Genomic DNA, 14,203 nt, shown 5'->3' on the forward strand with positions numbered 1-14,203 from the left:
GAAGTAACTTTAACCTTTATCATGGCGAAGCAGAAAAGAAGATAGACTAGACACTACTCACTTGGTGCCAGGTAAATAGAACAGTATGATCTCAAGGCCTCCCAGCCTATGCCCCCAAGTCAACCATATCTCCACAATACTCCAAGGGCTAATCCCCAAAATATAAGAAAAAAGAAACCAACCCCCATATTACCCCTAGCCCTTCCCCTCCCCCCTTCCATCTGCATGCATACACAAACATACCAACCATTCACACAAAAGATACCAGAACTACCACAACCATTTCAAACGCCCCAAGAGACTCAGTGTCCCCCTGCAAGAAATTATCTTGCAGCCAAGGGACTCCCCCCCTCCCTCCAAAAATACAGTGATATGCAACTCAGTAGAAAGGTGGAGTAAATAGCATCACTGCTATAGAGGACCTAAAAAGTGCATAAACAGTAGGTTAATATGGCCAAAAACCAGGCAACGATATTAATCCCAGAAAAAAAAGGGATGGGTAAAAACAAGCATATTAGCCACATACGACAGGATAAAAAAAACATCAGTAAACTGTTCTGGCAAAGAATCCCACAGCAAGCCTCAGAGGCCACCGTAGCAATGTACTTAAAGAAAAGTACAGTATGACAAACACAGGCGTCTCCTCTCCAAGTGGGCCTTCCTTGTAAAAAAAAAAAAGTATAGAAAAAACAAAATCATAGGGTACACAACAGCAAAACCCAAGTAGGAAAGCTGCAACCATAACCAAGACAAAAACATTGCCTGCCAGATCACTCGTTCAAATCCATTGGTCTCTGAGGAGGCGTGTTCAGGAATGCCACAGCTTCTTCCTTAGTGTTAAAGAACAAAAAACTATTGTCATGATGAACACGCAGTTTAGCAGGAAACAATAAGGCAGAACGGATTTCCAGTTGGTGTAACTCCGAACAGGCCGGAGACATTTCCTTCCTCTGCGCAGCGACACAGGGAGAAAAATCATTGAAGAGCAAGATTTTCTTCCCAAAAATTCAAGAGCAGGATGTTGTCAGACTGCGCAGAGCAATCTTATCTTATGGTACCAATTAAGGATGCATGCCATAACCAGCCTAGGTCTGTTGTCTGAGGCACGTGGTGGGCCTATACAATGAATCTGTTCGCAGCGGAGACGATCTCCCTCAAACACCAGGCCCACTCGATGTGAAAGTCATTTCTCCAGGAAATCATAGAGCTCCTCCTCCCACAGCGTCCCTGGGAGACCAATAATTTTAACATTATTCTGCCAGTTACAGTTTTCTTGATCCTCCAACTGGTCAATCAAGGCCAGATTTTGTACTTTCAAGTCCACAATATGGCGATCAGCATCCACCAGCCTGTTCTCCTGGTCAGAGATACACTTCTCTGCTGTGTGCATCTGCTTCCAGGCTTCCCTTTATATCGTCCATAGAAGCTTGAATTTTTATCGGTTGTTCATTTAGGGCTGCTGAAACACTATTTGAGATCTGCAATAAGACCTCTTCCGAAATCGCCGCCAAGGTTTTACTGCTCTCAGTCGCAGCAGCCATCTTGAAATCGCTGGCTCATTTTTCTATCATACTGCAAATGCTCCTGCTGCTTAAATCCCAACTACTGCTCCGTGGGAAGCACAGCAGACTGAAGTCGAGCCCTTGAAGGTAAGATTCATATAAAATAGGAGCGGAGCTGAAGCTGTTTAGGGCATTAATCAGTGTTGTGTGGGAGGGGGAGTATGGAGCTCGCACTCCCAGCCTCTGTTCAGCTCGGTACCAAAACCGGAAGCCCTGTTACTTTTCTAATGGTTTTATTCCTTGATCTAAATATTTTTTTTTACATAAAAGGGTATGCATCTTTTATTATAAGCACAACTCATATTTCTAAAACTTCCTTCTCCAAGTCCATTTTTCATCATTTTGTGAGATTGTTTGGGGCAATATGTAGTATCCTTGGTGGTTGCAGCAGAGAACTCAAGGACTAAACAGGCAAGATTGCCCACATTTCAAATCATCCCACTATCTCATTTTAATATTGTCAAAAGTACTTAGAGTATATGGCCCAACTCCATTAATGATATTTATTTATTTACTGGTTTTATATACCATCATTCAGTATAGCCATCATAACGGTTTACAACAGTAACAAAATTACAATAAAATCAACTAAAGACGCATTAATACAAATCAAAATAAAATACTAATAAGTTGATTAAAGCCAGCAAATAGTAAAATAAGATAAAATGATTAAAAACAGTAAAACATAAAATAGGTATAACATAGATACAATAAAATGGTACTTAAGAGCCTAATAACAAAAATTAAAAATAGTAATTGGTAAAATAAATATAATATAGATAAATAACATGAAATGGTTCTTAAAAGCATTATAATAGCAAGGAATAAGAACTAAAAGTAACAAGACAGGGCGTGTAAGTGTCTCATTGAGAATCATTAAAAGCCTTCATAAAAAGCCAGGTTTTGACCTCTTTTTTGAATATTTTTAGATTCAGCTGTAGGCATGTTTCAGTGGGGAGTGAATTCCATATCTTTGGGCTTGCAAGAGAAATTGTGCATTCTCTCACTTGAGAGAGTTGTGCCGATCGTACTGAAGGAATGGATAGTAAACCTTTATTAGCAGAGCTTAGGTTTCTTTGAGATATATGAATTTTAATTGCCGTGTTAAGCCAGTCCATCTGTTATCCATAAATGATTTTATGAAGAATTGTTAAGATCTTGTATTCTATTCTGAATCTTATGGGGAGCCAGTGTAGGGATATCAAAATTGGTGTGATAATGCTCATGTTTCTTATTGTCAGTTAAGATTCTGGCTGCTGAGTTCTGCAATATTTGTGGCGGATGAATTTTAGATGAAGGCAATCCAAGTAAGACTGAATTACAATAGTCAATATTGGCAAAAATGAGAAATTTTAAAAGTAATTCCTGATTCATTTCCATGCTACAAAACTTCTACCTTTCCTACCTGCTGTGTCCCAGCTCAGGTACTGACTTACAGTCTGACATCCCTGAGATACACCCACAGTACCAGAAGACTCCACATTTCTCCTACAGATCCCACACCTCATCCTTCATAGCTTCTTTCCCTGGCCAAGTCATATTTATTTTTTTTAGATTTTTATATTCTGCTTTTTGGCACTTCAAAGTGTACATCAAAGTGGATTACATTCAGGTACTATTGGTATTTCTCATTCCCATAGGGGTAGATCTTTAAAAAATACGCGATCGCGTACTTTTGTTCGCGCACCAGGCGCGAACAAAAGTACACTGGATTTTATAAGATACGCGCGTAGCCGCGCGTATCTTATAAAATCTGGGGTTGGTGTGTGCAAGGGGATGCACATTTGTGCAACCTGCGCGCGCCGAGCCTAGCGCGCGCTGCCTGTTCCCTCCGAGGCCGCTCCGATTTTGGGGCGGCCTCAGAGGGAACTTTCCTTAGCCCTCCCCCCACTTTCCCCTCCCTTCCCCTCCCTAACCCACCCCCCCCGGCCCTATCTAAACCCCCCCCTACCTTTGTCGGCAAAGTTACGCCTGCTTTCAGCAGGCGTAACTTTGCGTGCGCTGGCCGTCAGCCCCGCTCCGTCCTCTGGTCCCGGGGGCTGGTCCGGAGGCCTCGACCACGTCCCCGGGCCGGCGCCACACCCCCGGGCCCGCCCCTGAAATGCCACGGCACGCCCCCTCCCGCCACGTCGTTTTGGGAACGCCCCCGGACACGCCCCCTCCCGCCCCTTTTCGAAAGCCCCGGGACTTACACGCGTCCTGGGGCTTTATGTGTGCCGGCGGCCTATGCAAAATAGGCCGCCGGCGCGTGCAGGGCTTTTAAAATCTGCCCCATTGGGTTTACAATCTAATTTTGTGCCTGAGGCAACGGAGGGTAAAGTGATTTGCCCAAAGTCACAAGGAGTGACAGTGGGATTTGAACCCTGGTTTCCCTGGGTCATAGCCCACTGCTCTAGGCTACTCCACCACTCTTATAATGACAGGCACACATTGTGGTGCATGCAAAACACCACAAAGACTGTGTACACTTTCACGGAACACAGAGAAAGAAAGCCTCCAGTGTGATCCAAACTGTGAGAGCAGAAGGTCAGGAAGCCAAGTATGTGCTCAGTAATTGCGCTGAGATTATTGTAATACTTTTCAAAGTCAGCAGAGGGGTACAGGGAGAAAATAAAAAAATTATTATCACTACAAATGCACCATATCGCTTTCATTACATTTTATATTTTTACCAACACTGTACAAAAGAACTCACTCCCATGCTTAGCTAGCACAATTCCATGCTGAGGATCACAGCTATACATGTACTTATACAGGGGTGGATTTTTAAAAGCATTTACATGTGTAAATCTGGGTTTTACGCATGTAAATGCACTTTACTCGAGTAAGTGGGCTTTTGAAAATTGCTACAATATATGCCATTGAATCGTCCATAGGATCTATTCGCATAAGTGCACTTTACGTGAGTAAATGGCTTTTGAAAATTGCTACAATAGTAGTTACATTTATGCACGTAACTCCTTTGAAAATTACCTCCACAGGTACTTTAACTCTGCCTTAGGAACCCTAGATCCCCACATAAATCAACAAGAGAAGAAACAATTGCTGCAGCCAGTCTCAGCCAAGCTGCAGGGAAGAGAAACTGTTTAAGCTGGGAGAAAAGGAGCCACTGCTGTGCCCGACCCTTAATTTGAGAGACAAGGTTGGACCAAGAGAGAAGCAGGGCCATGAAAGGAAGAGGTAATAGAGAGAGGTGGAAAAAAAGAGGAAGACGCTAGATGGAGGGGAGTCAAGAAAGCCATAAACAAAGAAAAGGAACAAAGAAAAGGAAGTATTTAAAAAGAAAAATGAGAATTATAAGGAAACAAATTATTCCCCTGGCTGTAAAATTTTTATCTGGCACACAAGTTTTTTCAATATTTCCCATCCCACTATGATCTACAGTATACTAATTGCTGCTGTGACCTCAGTGAATGTCACATTATCTGTAAGCTTCAGAATTTCAGGCTACAATGCCACTGTTGATAGAGAATGAAAAGGAACAGGGAAAACTATTGATTCATGACAGCACATCTTCCTTTACTCATATATTCTCAGTCCCAGTGGGAAACTCGTGGCAGGGATTCATGTGGGGTTTGTCTAAAAAGCGTAGTGAATAGTGAAAAGAAACTATACCGTTTTCAGTCCTTCAAGCTTTGGATCATTCTGTGAGCTGGGCTGTATGTGTTTCCTCTTTTCACCTAGAAACAGAAGTCAACAAACAGTATCTTGTTCAGTTATCTGATGTGACTAACAGAGAATCACTATTTTAAAAAATGGCAGTACACTGACCACTATTTCTTGATGCTAAATGATGTGAAAAAAGTAATTCTACAAATTTCACTCTAGCATAAAAATTACATATTAGGCCATTATTGCCTGTTTTGCAATTATCTTCACCTGGAAATGCAATCAGTGAGACCAATAGGGCTGTTTCAACAAAAAAAAAGCAGCTTTAAGTTTAATTACTTGCATGTAAATTAAGGCTTATTTTAAAGATTAGCTAAAGCTTGCATCCCATCTCGATTCACTGCCTACAGAGATTAAATTGTAGGCAAAGGACTTAGAACTCCTTTAGAAGCCCTAGAGTTGAAAAATACAGTAAGCTTCATGTGTGCTGAGTGGTTAATCATTGAGACCTTGCATTTTAAGGACCAACATACAATACCTGAGATGATCTCTTTCTCAGATGAAGACTGATCATTGTCAAAGGGTAGTTTAAAAGCATTGAGAAAGTCAGGATCCATTGACTTGCTTGTCATTCCTAGAAAACTGAGAGGAAACATTTCTGTGTATACTGCATCAAAAGGAAATCAAATTGTCTTTATTTAGCAACATTTCAAATATTGATGTAGAATGTTCTTGATATCTTGATTTAACAAAATAAAAAATCCACACTATATATTCTGTAAAACCGTAAAACCAAACGTTTTTTTCAGAACTGACACCTCCTCATATTGCCACTCTGGGTCCACAAACTCTGTAAATATGCAGCCTGGTGCTTCCTCTCCTCCCTCTCCCCCACCATCTGTGCCCTTCTCTTCTGCAGGCAATGAAGTAGACCTCTTGAGCCAATTGGTGCTGGCCGACAGGAGAATGTGAGACATGTATTATCAGCAGCCAAACCGCCCGCTGCAGTGGTCTCCCACTGCCGTGAGTTGACTCCCCTGGCCCCCTCCTATCGGGAGACTGATTAAGCTGCTGCTGAGAGAGACTAGAAGTGCTGCCGACAGGAACAGTTAAGACCCCCCTTCCCAGAACCACACCGTTGCATTAGGAGGAGTGAACTGAGGATTTAGGAAGAGAGATTGCTACCCAATGAGAGAAGAGGAGAAAAGCTGGACTCTGGCAAAAGAGGGAGGGGATTCAGCCTGCCTGAGGGGAAAAGAGCCCTCGTTTTCCTTCCATCCCACCCCACTCTTAGCAGGAAGCCTGAATGCCTTCTCTTTATCTCTGGGGCCCAGCATTCTCCCCCTCCCCAACTTGCCTATGCAGGCAGCAGTTTATTCCTTCTGCCTCTCTTCCTCCCAGAAGACGGGCAGAATCCTCTCTCTATTTTCCCAGGGCCTAGCATCCACCTGGGAAAAGAGAGAGGCGATTTAGCCCGCCTGCTGGGAGGAAGGGAAAGAAGAGAAAGAGAGGGAATGCTCCTGCCTGGGCAGGGAAGTAGGTAAAAGAAGAGGGGTAATATTTTCTCTAGGGGAAAAAGAGAGGAGACGGAGAGGATACTGGTGCTGGGGAAAGAAAGCGGGTAAGTTAGTTTGAAGAGGGTGGGAGGTGTTATTTTGGGGGTCACCAAATTCCCTCTGTCATGCTTTTTTGTGTGTGTGGGAGGGGGTGTTTCATGTTGGTGCTGCCAAGCGCCTCTTGTCTTCATTTTGGGAGGGAGAAAGTAATGTTAGGGTTCAAAATATCCAGACTATGAAGTAGAAAAAAAAAAAGAATTAATTTTTTATTTAATGATTTGAATATGTCAACTTTGGAAATGTGGATGTACAGCATCTCTGAAATCTGTCAATTTTGCACAATACAAGAGCAATTTCATTTCTGCTTCTGTTTCTTCAGTGTAGCACAGTATGCAGAATGTGGCTTCTTGAGGTTTCCAGTTCAAATTTTGTCTGCACATTTCTGTTTCTGTATTTGATGAGGGTCTGTGTTTTCTGTGTGTGACTGAGGTGAGGTATTCTGCTGACATATAATTTGTATGTAGGGAATGGATTCACAGCAGTACAGATATTTTGTTTTTTCCAGTCTGAGTACTGGTGCTCTAGCGCCCTGTGTAACATTTGTGATGCTGTCTTTTCATAGGGTCTGTGGCTGATTGTAGGGGGTGTACTTTAGGGGTGGGGAATCCTGGATAGTCACCCCTGCCTTTCATAGGATAGACTTGTTTTTGAGTACTGCTGCCTTTTTTTCTAGGAAAAAAAAAAAAGCACTGTGTAAAACTAACTGAAACTGAATTATGCAGATGTGCCCACATCATGTGATCCACATGTACTATTTTACATGAGCATACAAGGCCACAGTTAAAACCTATGTACTATTGATGAGCTAGTCAGCTTTGAAATGTCTAAGGCTCTTGGACTCATAGTCACCCTGATCTGCCACACTATTTCAGAATTTGGTAGCAGTCCAGGTTTTCATGTTTCACATATTTGTCAGGATACTGAAAAGATAACAAGATTTTATGATGAAAGGTCCAGATTTAAATAAGCTGTTCGCTATGAATTACAATAGTCTTTGGCAAAAAATCACAGAGAACTTGCTAAGATGGAAGAGAGCAGACCTGTCCTGGCTAGGCAGAATAGCAGCAATAAAGATGAACGCTTTACCTAAGTAAAACTTTTTTTTTCAGACTTTACCTATTGAGGTCCCAGAGGCCTCTTTAGCTATGTGGCAAAGAAAAATCTTCTCTTTTATATGGAAGAGACGCCCACCGAGGGTGAGCCGCCGAGTTCTATTTCTACCCAAGTTGAGAGGGGGTTTGGGAGTCCCATACCTGCGCAGGTACTATGTGGCAGCGCAATTTAAATTTATTTTAGATTGGCATGGAAGAAGCCCGGCAAAACGATGGAAAGGGCTGGAAAGAACGTTATTGAACAAAGTCTATCTGGATAATCTGGTTTGGCTTCCCAACCGGTCACGTGTTCTGCCCAGCCTAATCCCACCTAAAGTCACTTTGACATTAAAACTGTGGGATAAGTGGAAACCCGAATTAGTAGGTGACAGAACTTATTTCTACAGATCTATTTTTCTAAACAAATCCTTTCCTCCATGGTGTTCTATTAATGAGGCAAGAAAGTGGGAAGCGAAAGGGTGTTGTAGACTGGAACATTTTTTGATGGGGCCAGGACCGAGGACCTTTCAGGACCTGATGGAGACCTATCACCTAGATCCCTCCACCTATTGGGGCGGATTTTCAGAGCCCTGCTCGCCTAAATCCGCCCAAAACTGGGCGGATTTAGGCGAGCAGGGCCCTGCGCGCCGGTGAGCCTATTTTACATAGGCCTACCGGCACGCGCAGAGCCCCGGGACTCGCGCAAGTCCCGGGGTTTTCGGAGGGGGGCGTGTCGGGGGCGGGACCGAGCGCAGCGGCGTTTTCGGGGCGTGTCGGCAGCGTTTTGGGGGCGGGTACGGGGGCGTGGCTACGGCCCGGGGCGGTCCGGGGGCATGGCCGCGCCCTCCGTACCCGCCCCCAGGTCGCGTCCCGGCACGCAAGAGGCCCGCTGGCGCGCGGGGATTTACGCCTCCCAGAGGGAGGCGTAAATCCCCCGACAAAGGTAAGGGGGGGGCTTAGACAGGGCCGGGTGGGTGGGTTAGGTAGGGGAAGGGAGGGGAAGGTGAGGGGAGGGCAAAAGGAAGTTCCCTCCGAGGCTGCTCCGATTTCGGAGCGGCCTCGGAGGGAACGGGGGTAGGCTGCGCGGCTCGGCGCGCGCCGGCTATACAAAATCAATAGCCTTGCGCGCGCCGATCCAGGTTTTTAGCAGATACGCGCGGCTCCGCACGTATCTACTAAAATCCAGCTTACTTTTGCTTGCACCTGATGTGCCAGCAAAAGTAGGCCAATTCGCGCTATTTGAAAATCTACCCCATTATTTTTATCTGCAAGTCACCCATGTTCTCTCACAAAAAGATGTGGCAGGGAACCTGAAGATGGGTAAAACATTGTTTGAAGGATATTTTGATGGGGCTTTATTGGTTACGAAAGGGCTGTCAAGAATATATCATCTCTTTAATAAAGATCTTAAGCCTCCCCCCTCGCACATCATGCATTGGGAACAAGATGTAGGATCTCATTTGGAAGACAAACAATGGGATCTTTGTTTTCTAGGGGTAAAAAAAAGTTCTATTTCAGCAGCAATAGTGGAAAATGGTTACAAAATACTCTACAGATGGCATTTAACCCCAGTCAGATTGAACCGTATGTATGCCAAAGTAGATAAATTCTGTGGGCAAAAGTTCGGTGAGGTGGGTACTTTTTTTCATATGTGGTGAGAGTGCCCATTGATAGTTGCTTTCTGGGATGATGTTGTAAAACTAATAGAGGAAATAGCAAGTGTGAAAATCAATAAAGAAGAGAAAGAACCCCAGGTTCTTTCTCTTAAGTATACCCATGAATGATCAGTTATCTGAGACACAGTTACTTCCAAACCAAATTGTCCTGGCTGCCAGGGGGAAATAGCATATTCCTGGAGGGAAGCCTATGTACCACCAATTTCCCGGGTAGTCCAAAGGCTAACCCGGATTCATTATTTAGAGAAACTTACAGCACTCAAGAGGAAGCAATTACTCAAATTTAGAAAGACCAGGGATAGCTTTGTCTTGTGGCAACAGAAAAATCCTAATGTTAGTCAGTAATGTCTCTGGAAGATGTGGTAGACTTATATCATGGTAAATGAAATTTAATGAAGACAAGTGCAAAATGAAACACAGAAACATAGAAATGATGGCAGAAAAGGACCAAATGGTCCATCCAGTCTGCCCAGTAAGCTTATGGAAGCACCAGCTATGCCATAAAGCTATCATCAGGGAGTGGCAACTGCCGTGCTGTACAAGTTACCCCCATACTTAGTTTTCCAAAGTGTTAAAGTCAGGGCCCTTGTTGGTTGCTGTCTGAGTCCAAGTCCCAATTATCTCTTGTCGCTGAAACAGAGAGCAATGCTGAAGTTATATCACAAGTATAAGGCTTAGGGTTGGATTTTAATATCTACGCCCGATTTTATAACATGCGCGCGCAGCCGCACACATGTTATAAAATCCTGGGTCGGTGCGCACAAGGGGATGCACACTAGTGCACCTTACGCGCGATGAGCCCTAGGGGAGCCCCGATGGCTTTCCCCGTTCCCTCTGAGGCCGCTCCAAAATCGGAAGGAAATCGGAGCGGCCTCGGAGGGAACTTTCCTTCGGCCCCACCCACCTTTCCCCCCTTCCGCCCCCCCCCCCCCCCACCTTTCCCTCCCTTCCCCTATCTAACCTGACCCCAGCCCTACCTAAATCCCCCCCACCTTTATGCGCCTGTCTCTGGTCAGGTGTAGGTTGCATATGCCGGCCAACGGCCGGCCTGCAATCCTGGGCACAGCGGCAAATGGCTGCTGTGCCTGGAGGCTACGGTCATGCCTTTGCCCCGCCCCAGACCGCCCCCGCCCTGCCCCTTTTTTCGAGCCCGGGACATACACGCGTCCCGGGGCTTTACATGCGCCACCGGGACTTTTGAAAATAGGCCCGGCGCGCGTAGGCTTTGAAATTCTGCCCCTTATTGATTAAGGGTAGTTAACAGCCGCATCAGTAAATTACCCCATGATTGTTTTCCCAGACCATAAAATTCATGTCCTTATTGGTTGCTGTCCAAAACTAATTCCCCTTTTCCTTTGTTCCCCCTGCCGTTAAAGCAGAGAGCAATAATGAGTTGCATTATTGGTTAAGGATAGTAACCATCACACCAGCAGGTTACTCCCATACGCTCTTTTCCTCATTTCCATCCTCTGCCTTCAGGGATCCACAGTGTTTATCCCATGCACCTTTGAAATCCTTCACCATTTTTGTCTTCACCATCTGCTCTGGAAAGGCATTCCTGGCATCCACTACCCTCTCCATAAAGAAATATTTCCTGACATTGATTCTGAGTCATCCTCCCTGGAGTTTCAATTCATGACCCCTAGTTCTATTGATTTCTTTCCAACGGAGAAGGTTTGTCAAATGTGCATCATTTAAAACCTTTCAGATATCTGTCATATCTCCCATGCACCTCCTCTCCTCCAGGGTATACATATTTAGGTCCTTCAACCTCTCCTCAAAATTAATTTGATGGAGCCCCCCACCACCACCACCATTTCTGTCACCCTTCTCTGGACTGCCTCCATCCTGTCTCTGTCGCTTTTGAGATATGATCTCGAGAACTGAATACCAAGGACCTGCACAAGGAGATTATCACCTCCTTTTTCTTACTGGTTATTCCTCTCTCTGTACAGCCCAGCAGTCGTCTGGCTTTAGCTATCATTTTGTCACATTGCTTCACCTCTTCAGATTACTAGACACTATCACCCCAAGGTCCCTCTCTTGCTCCGTGCACAACAGCTCTTCACCCACCATCACATACAGCTGTTTTGCATTACCACACCCCAGATGAATGACTCTACATTTCTTGGCATTGAATCCCAGCTACCATATCCTCAATCACCGTTCAAGCTTTCTTAAATCATGTCTCATTCTCTCTACTCCTTCTGGCATGTCCACTCTGTTGCAGATCTTAGTATCTTCTGAGAAAGACAAACTTTACCTTCTATCCCTTCTGCAATGTCGCACACAAAAATGTTGAACAGGATCGGTCCCAACACCGATCCTTGCAGCACTCTGCTTAAAACCATTCTTTCTTCAGAGTAGGTTCCATTTACCCATCACACGCTGTCTTCTATTCGTTAACTAGTTTGTAATCCAAGCCACCACTTTGGTGCTCGCTCCCAAGCTTCTCATTCTATTCACAAGCCTATGCGGGACCGTATCAAAAGCTTTGTTGAATTCCATGTAGATCACATCACATGCTCTTCCTCGATCCAATTCTTTAGTCGCCCAATAAAAAAAAAATCAATCAGATTTGTCTGACAGGACCTTCCCCTGGTGAATCCATGCTGCCTTGGGTCCAGCAATCCTCCTGATTACAGATAGTTCACTAACCTTTCCCTCAGCAGGGTCTCCATTAGTTTTCCCACCACTAAGGTGAGGTTAACCAGCCTGTAGTTTACAGCCTCCTCACTTGACACCATCCCGTTTCCAGGGTTCTATTGAACAGGTTATGTAGTGGACCCACCAGCACATCTCTGAGCTCCTTCAATAACCTGGGATGAACCTCATCAAGCCCCATGGCTTTGCCCACTTTCAGTTTTCCTAGCTCTTCCCATACATTCTCTTCTGTAAACAGAGTTTCGACTACTCTACCTACACCCCCCCTCCCCCCAATGTCTTGTTAACTAGCGATTGTTCTTCTCCAGGGTCTTCCTCAGTGAAAACCGAACTGAAGTATTTGTTTAATATTTCTGCCTTATCTTTGTCTCTCCCCACACATTGATCCTTTTCACCTTTCAATTTCACTATACCACTTTGGACCTTTCTCCTATGTATCTGAAAAATGTTTTGTCACTTCTTTTACCTCTTTGGCAATTCTTTCTTCCGTCTAACCTTTTGCTTTCTTGATTACTTTCTTTATCACCCTTAATTTTACCAGATATTCTTCCTTATGTTCCTCTTTTTGGGATCCTTTATATTTCTTGAATGCTATGCTATTTGCTATTAGTTTATCAGTCGCCTCCTTTGAGAACCAGATAGGTTTCTTATTTCTCTTGTTTTTGTTTACTTTTCTAGCATATGGATTAGTTAAGAACATAAGAAAATGCCATACTGGGTCAGACCAAGGGTCCATCAAGCCCAGCATCCTGTTTCCATCAGTGGTCAAACCAGGCCATAAGAACCTGGCAAGTACCCAAAAACTAAGTCTATTCCATGTTACCATTGCTAATGGCAGTGGCTATTCTCTAAGTGAACTTAATAGCAGGTATTGGACTTCTCCTCCAAGAATTTATCCAATCCATTTTTAAACACAGCTATACTAACTGCACTAACCACATCCTCTGGAAACAAATTCCAGAGTTTAATTGTGCGTTGAGTAAAAAAGAACTTTCTCTGATTAGTTTTAAATGTGCCCCATGCTAACTTCATGGAGTGCCCCCTAGTCTTTCTATTATCCGAAAGAGTAAATAACCGATTCACATCTACCCGTTCTAGACCTCTCATGATTTTAAACATCTCTATCATATCCCCCCTCAGCCGTCTCTTCTCCAAGCTGAAAAGTCCTAACCTCTTTAGTCTTTCCTCATAGGGGAGCTGTTCCATTCCCCTTATCATTTTGGTAGTCCTTCTCTGTACCTTCTCCATCGCAATTATATCTTTTTTGAGAAGCAGCGACCAGAATTGTACACAGTATTCAAAGTGCGGTCTCACCATGGAGCGATACAGAGGCATTATGATATTTTCCGTTTTATTCACCATTCCCTTTCTAATAATTCCCAACATTCTGTTTAATTTTTTGACTGCCGCAGCACACTGAACCAACGATTTCAATGTGTTATCCACTATTTCGCCTAGATCTCTTTCTTGGGTTGTAGCACCTAATATGGAACCCAACATTATGTAATTATAGCATGGGTTATTTTTCCCTATATGCATCACCTTGCACTTATCCATATTAAATTTCATCTGCCATTTGGATGTCCAATTTTCCAATCTCACAAGGTCTTCCTGCAATTTATCACAATCTGCTTGTGATTTAACTACTCTGAACAATTTTGTGTCATCTGCAAATTTGATTATCTCACTCGTCGTATTTCTTTCCAGATCATTTATATATATATTGAAAAGTAAGGGTCCCAATACAGATCCCTGAGGCACTCCACTGTCCACTCCCTTCCACTGAGAAAAGTGTCCATTTAATCCTACTCTCTGTTTCCTGTCTTTTAGCCAGTTTGCAATCCACGAAAGGACATCACCACCTATCTCATGACTTTTTACTTTTCCTAGAAGCCTCTCAAGAGGAACTTTGTCAAACGCCTTCTGAAAATCCAAGTATACTACATCTACCGGTTCACCTTTATCCACATGTTTATTAACTCCTT

The 14,203-nt window shown here is 44.0% G+C and overlaps 1 protein-coding gene across 1 annotated transcript in view; it reads right to left on the reverse strand.

The window, feature by feature from the left end:
• PARVG (parvin gamma) overlaps nt 1-14,203 on the reverse strand; it is a 140,904-nt gene that overhangs the window by 91,340 nt on the left and 35,361 nt on the right. The window contains exons 2-3 of the mRNA XM_029600118.1: nt 5,710-5,813; nt 5,178-5,242 (exon numbers count right to left, since the gene is read on the reverse strand). Of these exons, the coding sequence (XP_029455978.1) occupies nt 5,178-5,242; nt 5,710-5,803 (159 nt within the window). The 5' untranslated portion in view covers nt 5,804-5,813. The remainder of the gene's footprint in view (nt 1-5,177; nt 5,243-5,709; nt 5,814-14,203) is intronic.

The sequence above is a fragment of the Rhinatrema bivittatum genome, chromosome 4 (assembly GCF_901001135.1).
Source record: "Rhinatrema bivittatum chromosome 4, aRhiBiv1.1, whole genome shotgun sequence".
Lineage (NCBI taxonomy): Eukaryota > Metazoa > Chordata > Amphibia > Gymnophiona > Rhinatrematidae > Rhinatrema > Rhinatrema bivittatum.